This window comes from Melospiza melodia, chromosome 8, assembly GCF_035770615.1.
Source record: "Melospiza melodia melodia isolate bMelMel2 chromosome 8, bMelMel2.pri, whole genome shotgun sequence".
NCBI classification, from domain to species: Eukaryota; Metazoa; Chordata; class Aves; order Passeriformes; family Passerellidae; genus Melospiza; species Melospiza melodia.
The window spans coordinates 26,849,289-26,870,349 of record NC_086201.1 but is presented as its reverse complement, the minus strand read 5'-3'; the positions used below and the strand labels follow the sequence as shown (position 1 = coordinate 26,870,349).

General features: G+C 37.0%; 2 protein-coding genes across 2 annotated transcripts; one reads left to right on the top strand and one right to left on the bottom strand.

The window, feature by feature from the left end:
* Window positions 1-225: 225 nt before the first annotated feature.
* KCTD18 (potassium channel tetramerization domain containing 18) lies at window positions 226-5,622 on the bottom strand. Its single transcript, XM_063161415.1, is given in 11 exon segments — window positions 226-371; window positions 374-436; window positions 439-473; window positions 475-526; window positions 529-743; window positions 1,466-1,505; window positions 1,508-1,567; window positions 1,912-2,001; window positions 3,043-3,235; window positions 4,135-4,346; window positions 5,442-5,622. Coding segments are annotated over 11 exon segments (1,287 nt in total).
* Window positions 5,623-6,501: 879 nt separating this feature from the next.
* SGO2 (shugoshin 2) lies at window positions 6,502-19,516 on the top strand. The gene is made up of 11 exons (XM_063162431.1): window positions 6,502-6,620; window positions 7,556-7,645; window positions 9,363-9,493; window positions 11,268-11,549; window positions 12,110-12,285; window positions 12,639-12,716; window positions 13,459-13,541; window positions 13,926-14,152; window positions 14,614-16,569; window positions 17,387-17,531; window positions 19,164-19,516. The coding sequence occupies exons 4-11, from the start codon at window positions 11,405-11,407 to the stop codon at window positions 19,267-19,269; spliced, it is 2,916 nt and encodes a 971-aa protein (XP_063018501.1). The 5' UTR covers window positions 6,502-6,620; window positions 7,556-7,645; window positions 9,363-9,493; window positions 11,268-11,404; the 3' UTR covers window positions 19,270-19,516.
* Window positions 19,517-21,061: the final 1,545 nt, after the last annotated feature.

Here is a 21,061-nt window from a genome sequence, read left to right as displayed (position 1 = left end):
TTGAGTGATTTTTTAATCCGTTTTTCTTCCTCCCTAACCAACATCTAAAAATATCTAGAAATAAAGCAGAAAACACATTTCAGTGCTCTTAAAACAATTTCTTCCTGTGCTTTTCATTATCTTTTTCAGCACAATTTTCTACCTCATCTTGAATAAAGAATCACATGAGATAATGACCTCTTCTTCAACCATACAATGTAGAGCTGTCCAGTCTATCGGACTGAGTCAAACACTACCCCCTTTATCATTCTTAAGGGTAATACTTCCTGCTAATACAGCTGGTTCTTTCTTGTTTAGCACTGCAGGAATTTCAGCACAGTCCTGTTCACTTGTTTTACTGGATGCAGAAGGTGGTGGCTGAGATGGTGTCTCAAGAAAAGCAGAGTCCTTTTCACCTTCACTGCACGGTTGTTCACAGGCTTCTTACTCCCTGCAGCTGGAATGGCATTTGGCTCAGTGGCCCATTGCCAGCACTGCCTTCCTCAGGGAGCCTGGGACTTGCTGGGCACTGCTGTGCACGTTGTGGAGTGGTTTGAGAAACTTCTTTGTGCAGCATCAGACTTTCACTATGGGGTCATATAAGAATTGCTGCAGAATGTGAAGCAATGCAAGCAGCTATCTTTAATGAAGATTAATTTTTGACTTTTATGTGGGTACTTGTTGAGGGACCTGAGAATTTAATTGGCTGGAGACCTACTTTATATGGTAAACAGCTTTCTACTTCAGTACAGTCAATTAATCATCTGTAAAACAAAGAACTTCAATTTAAAAAAATGAACCATATATGTAAATTGTTATTTTTCTAACATTATTACAAAACAGACCATCTGCAACAGCCTTTCACAAATAGGTTTACATGATACTGTAAGAAGCATAAATTAGTGCTCCCAACAGTTCATCACTACAATCAGGGCTGTCTTTCTGTGATTAGAACCATCAATCTCTTCTGCCTCTCTTAGATGACACATTAAAAACTGTAGCAGTGAAGTGGCTGTAGGCTGGCTCAGGTGACTGTGCCAGCAAAATGCTGCTTTTAGGTAACGTGTGGAGAATGGAGGTGTAATCACAAATATCACCATAAAACTGCAGAGAGGAAGTTCTAGAAATTCCTTTTAAAAGAATACATCTCCAAGTTATGAAAATCAGTTAACCTTTTAAAGTTTTCATTTAAATTTCTGGTTTACAAGTCCATTTAACTAATACTGCTCTCTAGTTTTTCAAGTTACTCCTTGGCAGGTTGCTGAGAAATCTCACCAGCCTAAAAAAAATCCCGTAATTTTTTCTAGCGAGTTCAGTTGTGCAATTAAGAACTCTTTGACGTTTAATAAAAATGTAAATTAAAAAAAAAACAGAGAAATCTCAACATGCATAGATATTTAAGGAACCTGAAATTATAGAGGGGGGAAAAAAAAGATGGCACTGTATTTGTTTATTAATTTTACACCATCTATGCAAATGAGTGTACCTTTTATAAACTGGAGGCATATGGTGCAAACTGCCTCTCGGGGGCGTTCTTCCAGAGTCCGACATTCAATCAGCTCCTGAGGCACTCTGCAGTAGCTGACACCTGCATTTCATAGCAGCACTGTACTGCTGAGCTGAGAGAGCACAGCCATGCATATTTACACCTGACTAAATACATGAATACATGTATTTTATTATGCAGAATTTAAACTCTCAACCTGCTGAACTGAGCATTGCTCACAGCCAGCATGGTGCTTCATTCATGTCAATTTCTGTCCCCTCTCTGGAACATCCCATAAAACATTTTCTTCCCTCCAAAGAGGCACTACTATTTTACAATGTTACGAAAGTTTATGCAGATGTTTTTATTATACTTAGTTGGCAAATATTTTTTCTTATTTTTATGTTAAAAAGTAGTAATACTGAAATAAAAAATTATTACTCTACCTCTCCCTTCCCAGGCATCAAAAGCATCCATCATCTTTTTCAGCTCAGCTACCGAGTAATAGCTCCAGATGGTATTGGGTGTTATTTCAGCTTCTAGAGGAATATTATTTTAAAGGTAACATTCAAGTGATTAGTTAGCTAAGTCCTTAGAAATGTACCTTGGTGAAATATGTAATTCTTTTTACTAAATCCTAACTATAAGGACTTAGCAGTAAATGTTTTATAAAGCATAAGGAAAATGTTACTCTGATTTTTTTATTCAAATAAGAGGTTCTAATCCTCCTGTGAATGCCAGTTGCTAAAATTTGATATTCATGAAAGGATAGATGTTCATAGAAGAATAATTACAGAATTAATTATGTAAAACCTATTTTTCTAGAATATACAGTAGGAGAACAGATACCTCATATATTGCCGAATACCATTGGAATAAATATTAATGTTCCCAGCCTAAATTTAGGAAGATATGCATCCTAATTATAAAGATGATGAAGCATCAGGAGCTCTATCTTCATCAAAAGATGCACAGTGACACTTCTGACACTGCGCTGTGAGAGTGACAAAGACCAACTGCTTCCAGTTGTAAGTACAGGTCTGCCAATAATTTCCAATTGCTGCCGTGTAAATACATTAATAGTGCAGTACAGCTGTACACGTTCTTTAAAGAATTAAAGCCATTTCCTTTCATCTTTGGTTCTCAGTGTTCAGCTGTCATAGAAGGCTACACAAAAGAAGTGCATAAATCACAACCAACTTTGCAAATATTTCTGGAGGTTTTTCTGTATGGGGATTTATTCAGAGTATTTAGTTTAAATGTTAGAAAGTAATTTTTAATTGTTGTTTTAATTGTATTTTTAAAAATATTAAGTCAAGCAGAATAAGAACAGCAACTGCATGCTAACCACCTTGTGTGTACTCTCTCAAATTCTTAACCTCCAAGTTTAGTTTTTATCTTGTTTATTTGTTTAATGTGGCCATTCAATTATCCAGCTTTGGGAGCTGGAAAGATTCCTTCCACAGATTTATAGTACAGTAATGCTGCATTATGCTACATAGGATAATATTTAGGCATAGTTATAATATGTATTTATTCTCACTTCATAGTGCTTTCATGTTTGACAGTCACCTTACATTTGTACATGATTTTACCATGAATTTTCATTACTAGCGCCTTATTAATTGCATCAGTCCCATCTGCTCTTGTGGTATACACACCAATAATTTTACTTTCACAGCTTGCTCCAGAAGTGTTGAGATAGTGCAGGAGTTAAACTGTAGGCTTGGTGCAAACTAAATTGTAAGAATCACAGAAATCCAACAAATCCTAGAAAAAACATAAAACATATAGAATATTAATAAGAATGCAGTATTTTTAGTTGAATAAGCTTTTATATTTAAGTTTTCTTAACTCTACCAGTGAGCTCTTTTAAATAAATCAAGGATATAGTTTTTCTAGAATAACGTCTGCAGTAATTTCTTATCTGATGTTACCAGAGAATGTTGTGAAACTAAGAGGTTCAGAAAGGCAACAGAAATAGTTAAAGGCAAGGCAGCTTCTTAACATGCAGGGAAACTAAAAGGCCTGGAATTGTTTTACACTTTTCAAAAGGAAATGAGTAAGGGAGAACGTGAAATACAGAGACAACTTGCTAAGAGAACATTGATGACTGTCAGGCATAACACAGCCAGAGCTCGTAGTATGAGTTAATTTCCTGCCAGTTAATTAGAATTAGCTTTTAAGTTACAATACTCTAAAACCTTAGGATTTTAAATAATACACTAATTATCTTTTCTCCTTTCTCATTCTAAAGAAATGTCACAGTACATTTTGTCTTACAAGTTTTAGGAATAATTTGTAAAACTGAAAAAGAAACCCCATCCCAAACAACTTGAAGGGATCAAATCTAATTTCAAGTAAGATTTGAAGCCAAATAGGAAACTAAATTTCCTTCCTACTACACAAGTTCTACAGCAGACTTGCATGTACAACACTCACATTTAAACTGTTGCTGTATTGCAATGATGGTAAAAGCTGGTGTCCTTAATTATACCGACTGCATTATCAACTCTAGGATTTCTTAACCTAAAACTCTGAATTTACTCATGATTTAGTGTGGTCACTAAGAAGTGCTAACTTGGACATTCTGTAGTTTTAGTGTTTGATGCTAAAGAACAGCATGGGTTGGGGAGTTCAGCATCAAAAATTTTAATAAATGTCAGGACCTTTTTAAGCTCTATATTGGACCTTGAAGAGTGTACTTCCATTTCATTAGCCAAATGATCAGACAGACTGTATGGATAAGGGATTCCAAAATAATCTGCTTCCTCCTGCAATGCAGTTCTAACTTTTTCATCTTCAGGAATCTGAATTTCTCCATTAAGATAATCCGAAAGATATTTAAACAGGTTTCCATCTTGATCAATTAGACATGCTCCTGAAAACATTAAGTGTTTTAAAATACTTTACCAAATCATCAAGTACAGCCTTTTGTACAAAATTTCTGTGCTGGTTTTACTGAGGAGGAGTAAGTATACTGTCTTTACTCTTTTTAAATGGTATTTTATTTTCCTGGAATATTTGTTATTTGAAGATAAAATTCTTAGTGCGGTAAACATTTCTTTGGAGTTTCAGTGAAATCACTTTTTACTCACTGTTGCAGGGATCTGTTCTATTTTGCTTCTAGACCATTTAAAAGAGTTAAAATCAGCATCAGTTCCCATACACATCTAGTGAAACCTTCTCTGGATATTGCTCAAGTTATACTGTGTTTGTTTCTTTTTCTCTCCCTTGCCTGCAGGGCTCGAGGACCCCACAAAAGCCAACCAAACCATACCGTCTGTACAACAGGCTGTTCACTGCAACTGTGAAAGATGGTAGCAAAGTCCTGCTGTGTTATGCAAACTCCTTATGTTAAACATTTTGGGTATTTTAAATAGTTTTATGTATACAACAAGGAATTACTATTCTTCATCCATCGTCTCTTTTAACTGGATCTACTTTGGCAGGATTTCTAAGTCACAAACAAGTGTGAAATTTCACCCATGAATAGTTTTATTCAAACTTTTATATCAAACCATGGTGGTGAAAAATGCAATTTTTACTGTTTGAAACAAAGATCAGACCCAAATCTCTTTATGTAATGAACAGAGGGAATGAGATGCCTCTGGAGATTATAGGGGTTCACAGACAGACTCAAGATAAATGCCAAACACTCTGCCAACTTCAGTTTTATCTATTTTTGTATTCTTACTGAAGAAGTAGATTCCAAAGACACAGTGTGGACAGGGATATGGCACTGTAAAAATGTGTGTGTTTGCAAGCACAAATAGACTTGTGGAATTCAGATGAACTACCTGTACATATAAAGTCATGCATGCAGAATTGTTTTACAACCTCGAATTAGAAGCCAACTGATGCTCAGCAAACTGGGAAAAGATACACTAAAAAATGCATAAATATATATAAAAGCATGTATTTGCCAGAGAGCTCCATGATCAGAATGTGATATTTAGAGCTTCAATGTATTTACCTGATTCATGCACTTTCAGAGGAAAGCGTCCAGTAAACATGGGCGCCAGCATGGAACCCTTTAAGCGGTGCAGAGACTCACGCCTGGCTGTGTATAAACAGCCTCGCACATCCAGTCATAGAATGTCCTGGACATCTTCAACCTTGCCCTCTTCCACTGCATTTGCCAATGGTGATGTCATTACGAGCTATTCAAACCTAAACCAGATACAAATAGCAATCAAACTAATGCCAGCTTATAGACTTAACATATCACATACAAGACCTAAGCAATAGCTCAGCTCTTGCACATCTGTAATAGGATACCACTTTAAAAACAGTTCTGGAGACCTAGTAACGCAAATAGCCAAATATTCTGCACCTTTAGTGTAACAACCTATGACATTTTACTTTGCAAGGAAACAGAAAGCTTACTCTTTCGAGACAAATGGGGAAGCAGTTACGTGGTGAGGATGTGTGACTAGAGCTCTGGAAGGATAACCTGGGAAATCCTGAGCATAGTTCACAGTACTAAAAATGCAGCTCTCTTTGAACCGATACCGAGGCTTCTTTAAAAACCGATCTTTAATTAGGGCTGCTTTAACTTCCCGGGCCGCTCGCTCGCCCCTCCCAGCCCCCGGGGCGCTGCTCCGCCCAGGAGCGGGAAGCGCCGCGCGCCCTCGGCCCGGAGCAGCGCTCAGGGCCCGGCCGGGCCGGCGGTCCGCGTCACCTAAGCGCCGCTGCTCCGTAAAATGGCAGTGCGCCGGGCCGGGCCGGGCCGGGGGAGCGGACGGGCAGCGGAGGGGCAGCTGGAGTGGCCCGGCCGCGCCATCCCCTCCCCGGAGTCCCTGCCGCGGACCAGCCCGGTGCCAGGGCCCCCGGGGCTCGGCTGCCGCTGCTCCCGGCGCTGCCGGCAGGGGCTCCCTCAGGCGCCCTCCCGAGTGTGGCTGACCCGCCTGCAGTCGGCTGCTCTGTAAGGCACAAACCGTGCTTAATTTTTTTAATTTTTTTTTATTATTATTATTATAAGTACGGGTTTACTCAGAGTGGGCTTGATTCTATTGCTGTTTCTATAGGTTCCACAGTAAGAATCTTAGAATGGTTTGGCTTGGAAGGGGACCTTGAAGATTATCTACTTCCAGCGATCCCCCGCCTTGAACACGGGTGGGTTGTCCACAAGTTTCCTCGGCAACCTGCTCCGGTACCTCACCACCCTCACAGAAAAGAATGAACAGGTTTATATTAGCTATTTTTTTCCTAATAGCTAATATAAACCTGTTCAATTTGAACACATTTCCTCTTGTCCTGGCACTACATACTCATATAAATACTACTGCTTATCTTTCCTGTAAGTTCCTGTAAGTTAAAGGTACTGGAAGGCTGCACTTGGGTCACCCCAAAGCCCTCTCTTCCCCAGACTGAGCAAACCCAGTTCTCTCACCTTTCCTCAAAAGAGAGGTGCTCCGTTTCTCTCATCTCTTGGTGGCCTCCTCTGGAGTCACTCCACCAGGTCCCTGTCCCTCCTGTGCTGGCCCCAGAGCTGATGCAGGGTTCCAGGTGGGATCTCAGAGCAGAGGGACAGAATCCCCTGCCTTGCCTTGCCCTGCTGCCCACGGGGCTTTGGATGCAGCCCAGGGCACGTTTGGCTTTCTGGGCTGGGAGTGCCCATGGCTGGGTCATGGCCAGACTCCCTTCCACCAGCTGCCCCCAAGCCCTCAGCAGGGCAGGTCTCGATCTGACAGCAGCTTGAGCTGACTCCTGTCATGGTGCTGCTGGGTTGATGGCAGAAGATCTTAAGGTCTCTTCCAACCTTGATGATTCTGTGATTCAGTAATGCAGGCAAGATGCCTGACCCTCATACAGTCATTTTAAAAAGGCATTCAGAAAGTGTCCTATTAAATTCCTTGTCTGACATACAGTTATGCGGTCATCAAAATGCATGCAATAAACAATAGAAAGGTGAAAATAAGTTCTTGTTACACATTCATCTCAGCCTCATTAAACAAAGTTTATATACATGAAAAATATTTCTAAAATGCAGCTGCATTTTCTTAAAAAAATTGCAACATTATGTCTAGTTCCCATTTAATTCTCCTTTATTTGCTTACAAAGTTTATTTTTTGCCCAATCATACAGTAAGAAACTATCCTTTTGGATACAACTTCCCTGTAACTAGGAGTGCAAAAACCAGCGCCAAACTCTGGATTTGTGCAGACTTTCTGGAAGGTATGAGCTGCTTATGTGTTTAGAATACATAATATACAATATATTATATAAAATGTATAATATTTTATTTATCATATTTACTATGTAATGAGATAACTAAATCCCAGATATTAACAATGTACTTTTATTACTACCTGAAGTGCAGTAAAAATCCACTTACTTTACTGTACATTGCACATATAAGAAATGTGCCTACATTGTATTTAAATAGTTTACTCAGTTATATTTGCAATTCCTATTGATTTTCATCTTGTATTACCCTAATTTTTTACTCCTAATTTCCTTTTTGAGGTGTTTTGCCACCAATTTAAGGTATTTAAAACTTCAGCTACAGGTTCACTTGCAAAAGGGTCATACCAAATGGTATGTAATACGCAGCAGCTACAGTTTCATCTGTGTCACTTGCTTTATTCTGGTCTGTTACTACATTTTTATTTTTGAGATTACCTAAATATTCATGGACTACCATGTTTTCAGTTAATATTTAGGACCATTAACTTTTAATTCAGACTTCAGTCAAATTAAGAACATTAGAGGAAAGAGGCAAATAAATCATGTAAATCATCATCTGGTCCTAGTACCCGGATAATAAATTCTTTTTGAAATTGTGTAACTCTGAATGATCACTTACTACTTAAAACTCACTTCTTTTTATCTTAATGCAGATTTGCATTCAAATGGCAGTTCAGGCCATTTAGTAAAGCCACAAAGTAAACACATTTCATTTTTCTTGGCATCTAATCATGCTCCAGTTGTAGCAAAGAGAGGGAATGGCATGCCAAGCACCAAGGCTCTCCTGGACAGTTCTTGACCAAGAGTGTACCCAGAAGCCAGGTTTATATATATATAAACAAACAATGCAATAGGTTTTGGACCTCAGATTCAACCATGTGAATTATCATTACAATTCAGGCTTTTACTTGGCATAGAAGTGTGCAGCATAACCAGCCCCCACAAGCAAAGTGCCTTTTGAGCTGTGTGTTTTGGGAAATTAACACAGGGTTGTTTTTGTTTTGGTGTTTGCTAGTTTCCCAAGGAAGCCAGGCTTGCATACTCATCCTCTATATATTTGTGTTTCATTTCACCAATTTCAGTCAAATTTGATGGAGAAAAAGAGGCATTAAGAAATGGATTTTTCATTAAGCTTGTGCAAGAAGTGATGTGATTAGAGGAAGATAGGTTCTTAATACTATAACTTCAGGAAAAGCTGTATCATGAGCTCAGGTCTTGTTGGACATAAGAAAGTCCAGAAAGAGAGAAGCTGTTCTACATAATCTACTCCCCAGAAGTGCTTTAGTCATAGCTCACATTGTATTAGGCACTACAGGATTAATTCCTCAACCAAGATTTTTCTCAGACATGAATATGTATGCATCTAGTAAAGTACAAGTTCAGTTCCCCCATGATTAGAGCTTTCACAAGAGTCTGCATGTCTTTCCCTCACTACTTTTCATTTCTATTCAGTTTAAAGACCAGTCATAGGATCCCAAGTGACTGAAACTCATAATTCTGCTCTTAATATACATTTAAGATATACAGGCTGTGAAACTTGGCAGTGTTTTAAGTTCTTCCCTACTTTGAGTAGCTGGCAATTAACTGGAGATTTGTACATGTGAAGTGTTCCAGCGTGGGAGTTCCTCAGTGAAGTGTAAAGGAAAGTATGACCATGGGTGGAAATGCAATACTTCACATTTTATTTTGAATTTATTGCCCACAGTAGTGACATTAACACTAAATGGAAGCAAATTGGTGATTGCCTCTTCAAGACTTTAGACTTTTGTGGAATTGGAGGAAATGAAAACTCAGTGTTGGATCTGGAGGAAAACACTGCCTTGTGGAAAGGAGGAGGTAAGTTCTATTAGATTGGTTTTCTGTTTCTAAAGTTATGTAAGGTTATTTGCTCTTTATTTGGCCAGAGTTTTATAGTGGCTACAGTCCCTTCCAAGTTTCCTTGTAAGGGAAAACATACCAAAGGTATATGAGGTGTGCTGGATCAAAGCTGTATTTTAAGGGTTTTGCACCTTCAGGGCCACCCTGAGAAACTCTGTCATATATCATTCACTAAAAATGGTAGAAGTGAGGGACTTTCCAGATGCTCTCTAGAGCAGATTATGAAAATTGTAATTTCATGAAGATCCATTTTCACATAATGCTACTTATATTTAATATGTGATTTCTTTGACTTACTTTATAGAATATTGTAATGTTGGCACACAGCAAGGTAAGGTTTGTGATGATTACTGCATTACAGAAACTGATGCTTTTTATTTCAACCTTCTGAATCTCTGTAAATCTTCAAAAAACATTAATTCAGCTTACTCTAAAATTACCAATTCCTGGATCAAATTTAGCAATTAATGTCTACCTGAGCTAATGGTAGAACTGTGTACATGTAGCCAGTAAAAGAGAATGTATGTGAAGAGAGTGTTAAAGGGCTTTTGGACTTAAAACAGATTTTGGGGAAAAGCATTGAATTAGACTAAAGTACTTCCAGGCAATTCACAGTCCTGATATTACCTGAACCACATTAAAACTGGGCTTGCTCAAATTCTGTTGTCAGAGACTTCCTGCCCTTCCAGGTCTGTAGGTATGCAAGCAGCATATAATCTACTAGGCTGTAAATTTATCATGGCTGTCTTCCTAATTACCCTGATGTCTGTCTATACATTATTATTCCATGTATTACTAATAGCTCAAAATCAGCCACAAAGAATTTAACTTGCCACTGAGAAGGAATTGCATGTTTTTCCCCCTTAAACCTAAAGGAAGTCTTTGAACTGAAAGCCAAACATCTCAAACTCTGGAGTATCTGGAGTTTCCTACTCCCTTCCTCACAGTACACTGAGATTGATGCTAAGCGTTCATATCTTTAATGTTTGGTTTTTAAAATTTAATTGTATGTTATTAATGGTTGGTATTGAAAACGGTACGTAGCTGGGAAGTTACAAACACCCAACTCCTTTTTAAACCACTCAGAGATGTCACTGAAGAGCCGGAACCGTGGATTGGCGGTTAATGACGGCTATTTTACCGCTTCTGAAACGCCCTAGGCCGCAGGTGAGAGCCCAGCTGAGCTCCTTTACCGCGGCACATTCCGCGCTGCCGGAGCCCCGCGCCGCCCGCCGCCCCCGCCTCGGGAGCTCCGCGCGCCCCGCCCGGCCCAACGGCGCCGCCTCGCGGAGGCCCCTGGCGCGCGCGCGGCCGTTGGCCCTCAGGGCTCTGAGGGCTCGGGCGGGGCCTGGCCGGGGTGCAGCCCCGCCCTCACGCACCTCCGCTGGCCCGCCGGTCTCCGCTTCTCCCTCTCGGTCTCTTTTGGATTAACTTCGCACCGTTTGTAATGCGATTCATTCAAATGCGTCAGTTTTACATCTGTCTGACAAAGCACAAGCTGGTCTGGTCGTATTGGGAAGTGGTAGAACCTGGGGCTTTCCCCTTTTGTGTGTAAACTCGGATAGTTAACGTGAGGGAATAGACAAGCTAAATTTTTTTTTCAGGTTTCGTGGTTTACAGATCTGTGATCTTTTCAGGTTTCATGGTTTACTAGTTAAGTATTGTGTTTCTCTGTGTTCATGTCTCATTGTGTTGATTAATTCATTAATCTGTTTTAATTAACTGAAAAAAGGTGAAGAGAGAAGCAATTCTTTCAGCTTCAGACACAGAGTCCGCACAAGACACAATAAACTCAATTTTGAAAAGTGTCAGAAAGACCATTTATTTATTTGGACGTTCCCCTTGACGGTGTACAAATTGATTTTGAGGATGGATAAAGGTGCAACTGCTAAATCATCATCTGCTGTGTTCACCTCAAATGCTGCGAAAGGATGGATGAAGAAGAGGGATGGAGCATTACAAGCTGCAAAATGGAATGCTTCTTTAGCTTCTAAAATCAAAACTAAATTAATAAGTAAGTCCTGTTAAAATAAAACTGAAGTTGTATACTGTACTTAGAATGTATGTATGGCTTCAAAAGGAATAGTAATTGTGTTTAACATGATTAGCTGAAATTCTGCCTGTTACAACCATTCTGTAACAGCTAAGTATAGGTAAGTTTTCATAAAGACAATGGAAATATATATTTTTAATATAAAAATTTTTTCTTTATGTTGTCAAAACTCATTTATTATGTGAATGTTTGAACATTTTAATTTATAAAACTTATAATATTTTAAATATTATTAAACATTTTTATGCCTGTGAAATCAATTTTAAAATGTTTTCTTCTTAAAATAACTTTTTTTTTTTTAAATCCAGACTAGAGCAGAATCTATGCATGAAATAAACTTGAAACAGATGGAGTAGTCATCAGAATGACAGCTACATAGACTGTTTTATATTGGAAAGTGTTTGGCTTTGCTGCTGTGGCACCAGAGCCTACAGATAAAAATGTTGTCACATAGTGATAGTTCACACAGAGAGGGCCTGGAATTGAAGCTGTTGAAAATAATATTACCTTGTCTCCTTTAGATAACTCATCTATGTTTAAAGTATCCTTACAACAAAATAACAAAGCATTAGCTGTGGCTTTGAGTGTTGAAAAAGAAAATTCTCGCAAGCTAAAGAATGAGAAGATTTTTCTTCAGAAGGAAGTAGAAAAACTGCAGCTTCATAACATCTCGCTTCGTCAGAAACTAACCCGTTTGGTATGCTGCAAATAATATTGTTTAAACTTAGAGCAGCTAAACTAAGCTTTTCTCTTTTTTTGAAACTCAATATTACTTCTTAAAGTGGTGGCTTAAAATACATGTCTCAGATTTGTGAAGTTATATCACCTGACAGCATAATATTTACATTTAATTTTACTTTTGTAGCTTTTTTGGATCTATTCTGTCTATCAGTGTGTTTAACTATAGCTGTTTTAGTCCCGGGTTCATCTTTATATTTATAGGTATTAAGATGAGTTTGTGCTCAATTAAGTAAAAAAAAATTGCAGCATAGATTCCCCTTTTATATCTTGTCTCTTCTTACCACTTAAAATATATTTTTTTATATGCAGAATAAAACTCTTATTGGAATAGATGCATTTTTGAATGAAAACCTCTTAACTGCAATAGAAATAAGCAGTCCTTCTGAGGTAAGATGTGTTTTCAACTTTACTATATTGAACTTCTCTTCCAGGGTAAGATTTTCAAAGCATCAAATTGAGTGCAATGTTGAAATACTATTTGTGTTGTAAAATATTGACCCCAATTCCTTAAAACTTGGGATTAAACCAGCATATTACAATATATTTAATATTATTGTTCTGAAAATTTAGGATTTAATCTGGTTTCCAAAGTATCTGAAAGTTAAATATCAGTTAGCCTGAAAGAAGAATCATGTGGTTAGAAAAAAAAAAAAGCTTAGCACTTCAGTATGTAGTGAGCAAGCTACCTGCCTTCCTTGCCTAGTGCTGCAATGAATATCTTAGATCTGGAAACTTTACCAGAAAACATAGTCCGTGTTAGTCCTTGTGTCATGGAGAAAATACAATTAATTTTTAAAAAAGGAAAATACTGTGTTGTCTGTTCTCAACTTGCTTAGTGTTGCTCCGTGCTTCTATTTGTATAATGTAGTTTGTAGGAGTTATAGCTACATACAGAAATTGTGTACATTCCTTTGGGATAAAAGTAGGTTATATATTTTGATGAATTTTGTAACAAAATATTTTGCTTTAAAATTATTGCATGTGTTTGAATATCATGTATCTTCCACTAGTGCATGTATCTTTTTCCCATTCATTTTGTGGGGTTTTTTTCCCTGTGGATATTTCCAATACTTGAAACATAAGAGAATATTTAACTGTTTGTATTTGCCTGCTGCTCTTCCTTTGAAAGGCTCTCCAGAGCTCCTTTCCGCTGTCAGCTGGCCCAAGCAGCCCTACTGGTGACAAGCTCCGGAGTGCACATCAGTCAGCTCGGTAGGTGCTTGTGTCAAGTGCCAAGGTGCTGGGTGTCTGTGCCTTCTCTTACAGCTGATCTTTGCACCTTGTCCTGGGTAGTTTTGAGGTGATGAGAAACCATTTCCTGTTTAATCCAGAAATGACCTGTTTGCAGCTCAGAATTTAGAGAGAGAGCAGTAGATAAGACTTGTGTTTGAGTAACTCACTGCTTGGATCATGTGATCTCACCAGCCCAAAGCAGGATTTGCTATCAAAAATACATTTGCCCCAAGACAGAACACAATATCATACTTGAGTTCTGGTTTTCAGCTATTATACATTGTTAAGAGAACATTTTGAACACTTGAATGTCGTGATGGAAAATGTTATAAAAATCTTCACAGTAAAATTTTCTCTTTTCAGATCTGTAGAATTGCCAGCAGAGCTTCCTTTCATTGCTACAGCTAATGCAAAGCAGCAGGGTAGCCCTTCTCTGGGTGAAGCATCAAATTCTTACAAGTGTACCACTAATTTGACAGAGGAAGTGCATTCAGATCGAGTCAAGTGTGCATCACTCTTGTCTCCTGGTACAAATAATCAAAAGTTCATTGAAACAGAACCAATGGTTGACAAGAATAGATTTTTGAAAGGTATGATGTATTTCTGTGAAAGTGATTTATTTTTTACGCTCTCTGAGAATTAGTATTTAATAATTCATTATTCGATGTGCAATACAGAAGGTATAGTAATATTCATAAACTGTAATAAACTAGTGAAAAATAAATGCTCATCCATAAGTATAGGTGTCCTGACAATCACTTATAGAATAATACTCATTGAAATTACATAGCTAAGATAACCAAATAATAGCTCAAGTAGTTACAGAAAAATAGTTTTATTTATGTCCAATTTGGAAAGTCCAACTTCAGTAAATTACGAAATTAGCTTCAGTTTACTAAATTTTTAAGGACCAACCATGGAATGTGTGTATTCAGTTTAAAAATAAAAAGTATAATTTTCCATACTTCTGGTTCAGTCTTCAGTAGTTTTATGCAGATAACTACACTCCATTCCTCTTTTCCCCAAGCTGCTGAAATTTTTCTCTTTGCAGAAAATCAACTGTGTGCAGAGTTAAGTTGCAATAGTGCCTACCCAGCTCATGGAAAAAATACACAATTCTTAGAACAGTCTGAGGAGCCTACAGAACAATATCATGGTAGTTTATTGCCATCCTATGAAAATGTGACTGCAAGAAAGAAAAATGCAGTACTTTGTAAGTCAAAAACTCAACCTCATATAAAGGATTTTGATATAAAATGTAGGCCATTGAATCTGCATCATACCATCAACAGTAGCAGCAATGCCAATTATAGGAATTTGCAGGAAGGTTCAAGTGACTTGTCTTGCCTTACTCTTTCACCTCTTAAATTTAACAGTGAAAGTAAGACAGATTTTAACAAACTGCTTTTTACTGACAAGATGAAGCCTGAAGAAACTATCTATGATGCTGATATGGAGTTGACTGCCAGTGATGCAAGTGAACTACTCACAGTTACAGCAAAAGGCAATTATAAATTGCACCAAAATAAAATTAATAATGCCAGTTCTGACAAAATATTACCAAATTTCAGAAAAGTAAAATATTCTAAGAAGGATAAAGAAAAAATTAAAAGCAAGACTGAAGTCCATTCAAATCTGCATGCAGAAGAAATGCTCTCTAGGGCTGAGAATAGTGAAACTTCAGTAACTACTGATTCACAAACTCAGCTATTCCAGAATCAGACAGAACAGCTACCTACAGGGAATTCTGTAGAGCAACAGAACAGAACAAGTAAAGCTAAGGATTCCAGGAGGACATACCAGGTTAATGTAATGAATCCAAGAAAACAAGAGACAAATAAAGGAACATTCTCAGAAATGTTTGGAGAAGTGGAAAGCAGAATACCAAAAACAGACTCATGCTCAACTGTTAACAAGATCCCACCAGAAGTTTATTGTGCTGAAAATTTACCATTCCAAGATAACATTTCTGATGTATTGGCTTTACAGGAGGGCTTTCTGAATATCAATGAGAAAGATACCAAACCAACAATAAAGAGGAAGACTTCTCAAAACCTTTCCAAAGCAAACACAGAAAAATCTTGTAGAGAGGAAAATGACCAGTACGGAGAATATATTTCAAAAAAATCTCAAACAGATATAAACCAATGTGACAACAGCAAGAGAAAACAGGACCAGAAGAATATTATGCAGCGAAAAAGCAACAGAAAAAGTAGTCACAGACAAGGTAGAGAAGCTGAAAATGACAGCCCTCATAAAGTTAGTCAGAAAGTAGACCAAAAGAGCAGCCATTTTTCACCAGGCAGATTGAAGCGTACATTGGCAAGGGCCAGCCGGAAAACATGTGTGATACCAAAGGAAAATCTTACACGGTTCTCAGTTTGTAAAAATGAAGAGTTAAAACACAAGGGTTCATTGCTTGCAGAGGCTGGAAAGAAAGCAGCTGTAACTCAGCAAATGCAAGTATCTTTAGTTACTCAGAATGGTGTAGCTCTGAATACACCACAAGCTAAAGAGCAGGTTGATGATGATGCTAACAGGTTAGAGAAGATAGATTCCTCAGCAGTGGCAAGTGAACCCTCCCACATAAGTAATTTTCCTGATAAGCATATAAAGCAGAAACAGAGGTTTAGTTCTGATATTACTGAGACCAGACCAGTAAAAAGTTATTTCAGGCATATTGCTCAGAGGGGTCAGAATATTTTGGATGACCAGGAAGTCCCTCATGAAATGAATTCCTTTGTGAGTAAGTTGAAGCCTGTGATTGAAGTTGAATGCTGTAAGAATATGCCATTTAAGGCAGATAGTTCTTCCCAGGAAAGTCTTCTCGATATGGAGCTCCCAGCTCTTGATAACCACAGTGCTTCCATCAACTTCTCTAAACTGAAAAGCTCTGAAATCCACAGGCAAAATGATCGTAATGAAGCACCAGATGCTGAAAAAACAGAACAAAATATGGATCATATTTCTAAACAGAGCAACAAAAATACTCTGACACCTTGTCATGGTAAGTGTGTGGGCTAGAAAAAGCAAGGCATTTTGAATTAGGTAGTGCCTGAAACAGTGGTAACATGTTTTCTCTTAACTCTGTCCTCTTATTGCTTGTTAAGAGCAGATAAAACAGGAGTGGAAAAGGGCAAGAATGAAAATCACCAAAATCTTCTATATCTTGTATCAGTTACAATATCTTTTTAAATTGTGGTGACTAATATCCTTGTTATGTTTCAATATATCCCAAGATGATACTTAGTAGTGCAGATATAAGTAGTCTACATTCTTGAGAAACAATTTTAGTTAAAGCATGCATTCCTTTTTTGAAGAATTCCATTATATTTAAAAAGATGGGCATAGAAAGACAAAATAGCTTGAGCTTTTATCCAAGAGAAACAAGATAGGGCTACACTGTTCCCTTCTTAAATGGAAGATATATCTGGACTTAAAATTTCATTTTTGTTTCTTTAGAAACACTGCAACTCAACAGGAATTCCCATATCTAAAGATATGTTGAGTAGGTTTTTCTACAACTTGCCCATGGGCCAGCTTTGATGTGCCAATCTCTTTTTTAAAGTACGATACATAAAGAACATAAGAAAACTTTAATATAATCTGAAAGATAGGTTTAAATTCTTCTATAATAAATACAATTATCATAATAAAATATGATGGAGTTCATAAAATGGAGTTATGCTGAGTACCTTCAGCATAGGAGCAGTAATCAACGTGGCTGAATTGCCAAACACGTATCAAAAATAATTACTAATTGAAGTTTACATAATGATTCACAAAATATTTAAAATGAAGCATGTAAACTGCTGTATTTACAGGGAGAAAAGCTCTTCAAGAACTGACAAATACTAGTATACAATTTCAGACTTCTGTACCTAAATCCCCCCAAACTTTAGAAGATTCAGCAGCACCACTGAGACGACGCAGACCCACTGTTTCCTACAAGGAACCCAGTCTTCAGAGGTAGGTACACATAAACTGGGGCTTTTGTTCTTGTCCTTTGTGTACGTAACTACCCCCAGTAAACATCGGATGTTAAACCCCTGAATAAACAGTGGAGCTCTCACAAATCTTTTGCAAAGATACTTTAATGTTGATATAAGGCCTCTCCAGTTCGTGTGGCAGGTTTCCAAGTACTAAAGTAAGACAACAGTAGTATTCAAATTCTAAAATATAGTTTGGACTAATAGAAAATAATAGTGAATCTTAATGTTTATCATTATGTAATCCCCTTTAGAGATGAATAATTATGAATGTTATACTTAAAGGTAAATTATACCATAATTTATGTCCTTGTAATATAATGTCCTTTTAATCTTGTCAAATGGAAAGGAAATTTATGTACTAACATTATGTAATTCAGTCATTTAAATTTAACTATCTGTGTGTAATATAAAAAATTATTTAAGATATAATCATTTGATAGTTGGTAATGTTGGACATATTATTTTATAATTAATTTGCCTCTTATTATTCTTGGTAAGTTTAGTGGCAGAGGATTTTATAGATTATTAAAAGACAAGACATAAATTGTGAAATAACTTCTGAAATTTAAAAGGGAATTTGAAACCCAAACTTCCATTAAGAAAACTAATATATTTGCTCTTACATAAATAGATCTAAATATAAATGGACCTTTAGGTTCACTACTTCTGAAAATATTCTGTGGGATTTTTGCCAGAAAGTTGCTGAGGTTTTTCTGTTTGGTTTGGATTTTTTTAAAGTCTAATATTAATTTAAGGAGCAGTTCCACTGTGTTGAGTGTGTGTTAGTAGGATGTGTATTCATGAGGTAAAGACAGTAGAAAGGCTTCCCTGGAACAGGGAAGAGAGTGAAAGGTTTATCCCAACTTACTTTATGACAAAGGTATAAAAAGCCTTTTTTTCTGGCAATACTGTGGTAGGAGAGGATGAATGCACAAACTGAAAGAAAAATAGAGCACTGTTCTCATACAACCTCAAAATATTTTTTACTTCTGTGAGTAAGCTAACAGTTGAAGCAGTGAGTGAGGAAAAGTAGGAGCTAAAAGTAATGGAGAAAGTCTTCACTTTACCACTGGCAATTCAGAAATATTTATGCCAGATAACTTATAAAAAAAATGGTAAGGTATTAGAGTCACACTTTTATTACTTGACTTATATGTTAAAATTCTACAGTATTATACACTGACACATTGCCACTCTTTTACCCCAAAAAGATAAGTTCTGTATTTCTGAGAAATGGTAACTAATAACAGAAAAAAATGTTGATGCTAATCTAAGATTTTAGATTCTTGTCTCCTATTTATATTACAGTTAAATTTACACTGTCCTGAATGGGTGCTGTTAAGTGTTCAGTGTAAACAAGTTTTGAATTTTTTTTTATAGAAATATCACATCCTAATATGATAGAGGTCACATATTTCCAGCATTATTTTGGAAAGCAGTAGTGTCTTGCTTTTTCATACATACTTATTTTCCACGAGTTTAATTTCTTTAGTGTATCAAGCTTTCATTAATGCTATTTACCATGTGAATTATTATGATCACATTACTGTAGTTGCACATGTGCTTGATGATATTCATACCTGATGTTTTTTACTTCTTTTCTTTACAGCAAATTAAGGAGAGGGGATCGATTTACAGATACACAATTCCTGAATTCCCCAGTCTACAAAGTAAAAAATAAAGGAAATTTTAAAAGCAAATCAAAATTTTATTGAGGAAGAGAGAATTGCCTTTATGGACAATACTTCTAAAATGGGTACAATTGTTTATGTATATATGTAAATGTTTAGCAATATAGACTCTTTGTAGTTCTTTGATTAGTAAGGTCTTCCACAGTGAAATTTTCTGGAGAAGAACCTCTGTAAAAGGGGCACAGAATACTTTACTGAGGAAGGCTTATACAGATGAGGCTCACTCCTGTTTTGCATCTCAGGTCAGTAATTTTTAATCTGTTCAAATGGTTTGCAGCATTTCTTAAATTATTAGAAAATATATGTTTTAATGAGAAATAAAAATAAACGAGCTTTGGGAATTGTACTGTGAGTTTTTCATGTTTATTTTGAGTGGAACCAGTTCTCAGTGCTGGTTGGAATGGATACACGCATACCAAATTTTTATTAATTTATTGAAATAGATGGAGATAGTCTTTTTTTGATAGTTGACTTTTGGATTTGACAGAATCACACTGAGATTTGAATAAGGAAATCTCATTGAGACATAAATAATGGAGGGAAGTCAAGTGCCCACAGTATGTGCCAGAGGTAGCAAGGAAGAAAAAAGCACTGCAGTAGGAATTCAGTAGCAAATAGTGTCTAGAGAAAGCAACACTTTGAGTTTCCAATTGAGACTGCCCATGTGACAACTAATACAATAATGTCATACCATGCAGATTTCAGGTTTTTGTACTGCTTCCCCTCTGCCTTCCATAATGTGCTGTCAGCTGACAGTTTTCTGGTAGTACCTGATTTGTAGATGCTACCAGAGGCTCACTACCTGCACAGCTTTTACACATTACAATAGATAAGCTTCAGGTTAATTTTGCAACAGAGAGGCATTTTTAATGAGATAGAGATCCAAATTAACTTATTTTGGTTATAGATAGTGGTTCTTCATGCATATGCAGTAGATGTTACTAGTTTACACAGGCTTAAAAATTTATCAGACACATTAATGGAAGAAAAATCTAGGAAGAATTACCAGAAAAATCATTTCTGGCATAGGGTGTTCCTGAATTGCAAATTTTTGAAGGCTGGAAGATGATTCTGGAGAAGCCTTACTATGCCTTTTACCAATTTTTGTACCTTTTCCAAGGACATTCCCCGGTTACCCTCTCAGAGACCAGTTCTTTGGTTAGCTTGACCTTTTGTCTAATACAGCATGTCTCTTTTTAAGAGGTGTAACTGATATTCTTAAATTTATAATGTAATCTTTAAAAGTATATTCTTAAAATACAGTATATTCTTTTAAAAATTATAATATATTCTTTAAAACATTCTTTTAAATGTACTCTTTGTACTTCATTGTAGATTACATTGTAAGCTGGAAGCTAATGGAGAAATTAACAGATGTTTAAGACAAGAAGGTGGTTGGGAGCAGATGGCATTGATTTGCAATCAGGAAATCAGGCTTTATGAACCTGATAGACTTCTCCAACTAGCTTGGTGGGTGAGAGCAGAGCACTACATGTTTGTCTCAATTATAGTAGGGCTTTTGATATTTTCTCTGATAACATTCCACAGACAAACTGACAAAGTATGGATTTGTTAAGGGCACAGTGAGGTGAGTGGAAAAGCTGGAAGGCTGTGATTAGTGCCAAATGGTCCAGCTGGAGGCAAAACATTAGAGCTCATTAGGGTTTCACACTGCTGCCAGCAGTGATGAACACGTTCACTAACAACCTGTATGAGCCAGTGCACCCTACACAAGTCTGCAGGTGATCGGAAACTGGAAGGAGTGGCTGAAATACCCCATGGTTCTGTCACCATTCAGAGGATCTGGTCAGGCTGG

Bases quoted from the DNA above. Each gene is read 5' to 3' on its own strand.
- SGO2 (XM_063162431.1), top strand. From the start codon at position 11,405: ATGGATAAAGGTGCAACTGCTAAATCATCATCTGCTGTGTTCACCTCA. The intron at 11,550-12,109 runs GTAAGTCCTGTT...TGTCTCCTTTAG, and splicing joins AATCAAAACTAAATTAATAA to ATAACTCATCTATGTTTAAA. The intron at 13,542-13,925 runs GTAGGTGCTTGT...TTCTCTTTTCAG, and splicing joins AGTGCACATCAGTCAGCTCG to ATCTGTAGAATTGCCAGCAG.